The following is a 3,916-nucleotide window of genomic DNA, read 5'->3' as shown; positions in this document are numbered from 1 at the left end:
GGGGGGGGACGGTGGCAAGCCCGGCAGAGCAGCTCACACACGTGGGGTGTGTGCGACGCAGTGATTTCCTTTTTTTTTTTTCTTTTTTGCCCCCTTCCTTCTCCCCCCTCCTCCGTGTTCCAGCCCGGGATGGTGTCTGTGGTGCCAGGCAGTGTGTGATCTCCCTGCGTCCCCGGCGTTATCACCCCCTCTATTTGCACTGGGACGGTGGTGGCAATTCCCTTCAGCGCGGGCTGCGGCGGCGGCGCCAGAACCCGTTTGGCCGGTACCTTCCTTCGCCCCAACCCGTCGGGCTCGTCACGCCCGCGAGGAGGAGGAGGAGGAAGAAGAAGAGAGAGGTGGTGGCAACAGAGTGTCCCAACAGAGGAAGGTGCCATGGCTGGGATGAGGGAAAAGAGCAGGCGTTTGCAGCCAGACGGAACAAAGCCCCGTCTGTGGCGCTGCCACCGATGGAGGCTGCATCGCGGGGAGGAGGAGGAGGAGGAGAACCAGGGAGTGCAAACATCAGTCCACAGGGACCGAACGGTCACCGACCCCGCCGGGATGTCCCCGAGGGGATAAATGGCCGCTGGGGCTGGCAAAAGGGGCCCCAGCTGCTCGGGGCATCCCGCCCATGGCGTGCCGGCGAGGGCTGGGAATCGGGGTGGCAGCCCCCGGTGCCGTGGTGTCTCCTGGAAGTTCAGCTGGTGGTGGTGGCACTTCCCCGGGGTGGTTTCCCTTCCGCCTGGGCATGAGCACGGCGCTGGCGCGGCCAGGAGGGTGCTGAGTCACGGCCACCCTTGCCCCACGCCGGGACAACTGGGGAGGTGGCCGGGCTCCTCTCCCCAGTAGGCCCTGGTGACAGCACCCCAGTAGTCCCTGGCCACCCCAGGAAGGGTGTCCTGAACCCATCGCCCACCCCGTGCCACCTGGCCCTGCTAAAACCAACCTCGGGCTGCGTGTCCCCATCTCCAGCAACCCTCTGGAGACCCCACCACCAACCCACCACCCATCAGCCCTGCCTCCCAGCATGGGGACGGGACGGAATGTGACCATGGGGTGGGACCCCATGGATACTGGGCTCTGCGCACCGGGGACACGATCCATCTCTGGCCCTCAGGAGCCTGCACCCTACACATCTCGGGATCCTCTGCACCTCAGACCCCACAGACGCCGGCCCCATAGATGCTGGCAGCCCCACAGACCTCCCCAGAGCCACTGTGCCCCACGCACCCAGATCTCTGCACCCCATACACCCCAGGTTTCACCCACACAGGACCCCGGGAGCCTCCAACACCCCCTGCCCCATACACCCCTCGTGCCCCATACGCCCCAGACCCTCCACAGGTGGGACCCCGAGCGTCCTGTGCAGCTCAGGCCCAACACACACCACTCCCCTTATGGCTCAGACCTGGACCTGGGTGCCCTATGCACCCTATATGCTACACGCACCCCAAAGACTCCATGCCCCATACGTCCCAGACCCCACACAGCCTCTGCATGTCCTATATGGCTTGGGTCCTGAGAAGCCTGGACCTGGGGTGCCCTATAGACCCTGTATGGCTCAGGACCTGCACAGCACAGCCCTGGGGTACCCTATAGACCCAGTGCCCCCAGACTTGGGGTGCTCTATAGACCCTGCACCGCTCCGATCCTGCCCTGCACAGACCTGGGGCACCCTATAGACTCTGTACATCCCACACCTGGGATACCCCTGAACTGCCACACCCTACAGCCCTGGGACACCCCAGCCCCGGGGCACCCTATAGACTCCGTACAGCCCGGATCCTGCCCAGCCCAGACCCGGGACTCCGCATACCTGAGGCACCCTATAGGCTCGGGACATCCCGGACCTGGAGTACCCTATAGACCCTGTATATCCCACACCCGGGACACCCCAGATCTAGAGCACCCTATAGATTCCCTACACTCCAGACTCAGGACACACCTCACAGCCTCCATACGCCCCGGATCCCACCCAGCCCAGATCCGGGACACCCCAGACCTGAGGCACATTATAGACCCTGTACAACCCAGGACACCCCAGTCCCAGGGCACCCTATAGACTCCATACACCCCGGATCCCACCCAGCCTGGACCTAGGACAGCCTGGTCCTGGGGCACCCTACAGGCTCTCTACAACCTGGGACACCTTAGACCTGGGACATCCTACAGACTCCTGGATACCCCAGATGCCGCCCAGCACAGACCCGGGACACCCTACAGGCTCTCCACACCCCAGACCCAGGACACCCCTGACCCAGGGCACCCTATAGACTCTCTACACCCCGCACCTGGAACACCCTACAGACTCCATACCCCCCAGCTCCTGCCTAGCCTGGACCAGGGACATCCCATAGACTCTCTACACTCCAGACCCAGGGCACCCCGGACCTGGAACACCCCACAGACTCCATACACCCCAGCTCCTGCCCAGCCCGGACCTGGGACACCCTGGACCTTGGGCACCCTATAGACTCTCTACACCCCAGATCCAGGACACCCTGGACTTGGAACACCCCACAGACTCCGTACACCCCAGCTCCTGCCCGGCCCACACCTGGGACACCCTATAGACCCTCTACACCCCAGACCTAGGACACTCCTGACCTGGGACACCCTATAGACTTTCTACACCCCAAACCTGGAACACCCCGTAGACTCTCTACACCCTAAACCCGGGGCACTCCTGACCTGAGGCACCCTATAGACTCTCTACACCCTAGACCCGGGGCACGCTGAGCCTGGAACACCCCATAGACTTCATACGACCCACACCCCATAGACTCCATACACCCCACAGACTCCACACACCCCAGCTCTTGCCCAGCCCAGACCTGGGACACCCTATAGACTCTCTATACCCCAAACCTGGGACACTCCTGACCTGGGACACCCTATAGACTCTCTACACCCCAAACCTGGGACACCCCGGACCTGGAACACCCCGTAGACTCCATACGCCCCATGGACTCCATACACCCCACCTCCTGCCCAGCCTGGACCCAGCCCCAGCTCCTGCCCAGCCCACACCTGGGACACCCTATAGACCCTCTACACCCCAGACCTGGGACACCCTATAGACTCTCTAAACCCCAGAATTGGGACACTCCTGACTTAAGGCACCCTATAGACTCTCTACACCCTAGACCCGGGGCACCCCGAACCTGGAACACCCCATAGACTCCATACGCCCCATGGACTCCACACACCCCAGCTCCTGCCCAGCCCAGAGCCTGGGCTCCCTATAGACTTTCTACACCCCAAACCTGGGACACCCTGGACCTGGAACACCCCATAGACTCCATACGACCCACATCCCATAGACTCCATACACCCCAGCTCCTGCCCAGCCCGCACTCGGGGGTCCCCGTAGACTGCGCACACCCCAGACCCGGGGCCACCCCCGAACCCTGGAGCACCCGGGGGGGTTACCTGCTCGTCGCCGCTCTCCATGTCCCCCACGTAGTACTGCTCCAGCCAGCGGCGGGCGTTGGCGGAGTGCCGGTGGGGGGGTCCGTCCAGGGCCCGGCTCACGTCGGTACCGGCCCGTCGGCGGAGGAGCTGCTCCCCCCCCGGGTGCAGCCGCACGAAGCCGCTCAGGTCGTAGAGGCGGCGGCGGCACCGGACCAGGCAGGCGCCCTCCGCGCAGCGGGACCGCACCTCGGCGGCGCTGAAGGACCGCGGGGCCGCCGCCATGGTCCCCTGTCCCCCCCCTCCTCCTCCTCGTCGTCCTCCACCGCCTCCCTCCCTCCGTCGGTCCGTCCGGCCGTCGGTCCCGCAGTGCTCTACCCCGCACCTGCTCATCTGCATACATGCATATGCCGCGCGCCCGGCCACGCCCCCTCCACGCCGCTGATTGGGTGGAGAGGGAGGGAGGGGCGGGGAATGGGACGGGGCGGGGGGGTCCGCCCCCGAGGCAGGTGGATTTGGGGTT

The 3,916-nt window shown here is 64.7% G+C and overlaps 1 protein-coding gene across 2 annotated transcripts in view; it reads right to left on the bottom strand.

Moving 5' to 3' along the window:
• The window catches only part of FA2H (fatty acid 2-hydroxylase), a 30,244-nt gene extending 26,524 nt beyond the window's left edge, over positions 1-3,720 (bottom strand). For both annotated transcript variants that reach the window (XR_001414017.1, XM_014960750.1), the window contains exon 1: positions 3,518-3,720. Coding sequence is in view for 1 of the 2 variants with exons in the window: in XM_014960750.1 (XP_014816236.1) it covers positions 3,518-3,678 (161 nt within the window). In the remaining variant the exon portion in view is untranslated. The remainder of the gene's footprint in view (positions 1-3,517) is intronic.
• Positions 3,721-3,916: the final 196 nt, after the last annotated feature.

The sequence above is a fragment of the Calidris pugnax genome, unplaced genomic scaffold, assembly GCF_001431845.1.
Source record: "Calidris pugnax isolate Ruff unplaced genomic scaffold, ASM143184v1 scaffold347, whole genome shotgun sequence".
Lineage (NCBI taxonomy): Eukaryota > Metazoa > Chordata > Aves > Charadriiformes > Scolopacidae > Calidris > Calidris pugnax.
Note: the sequence above shows the minus strand (reverse complement) of the source record. Positions and strands in the feature narration are given on the sequence as shown.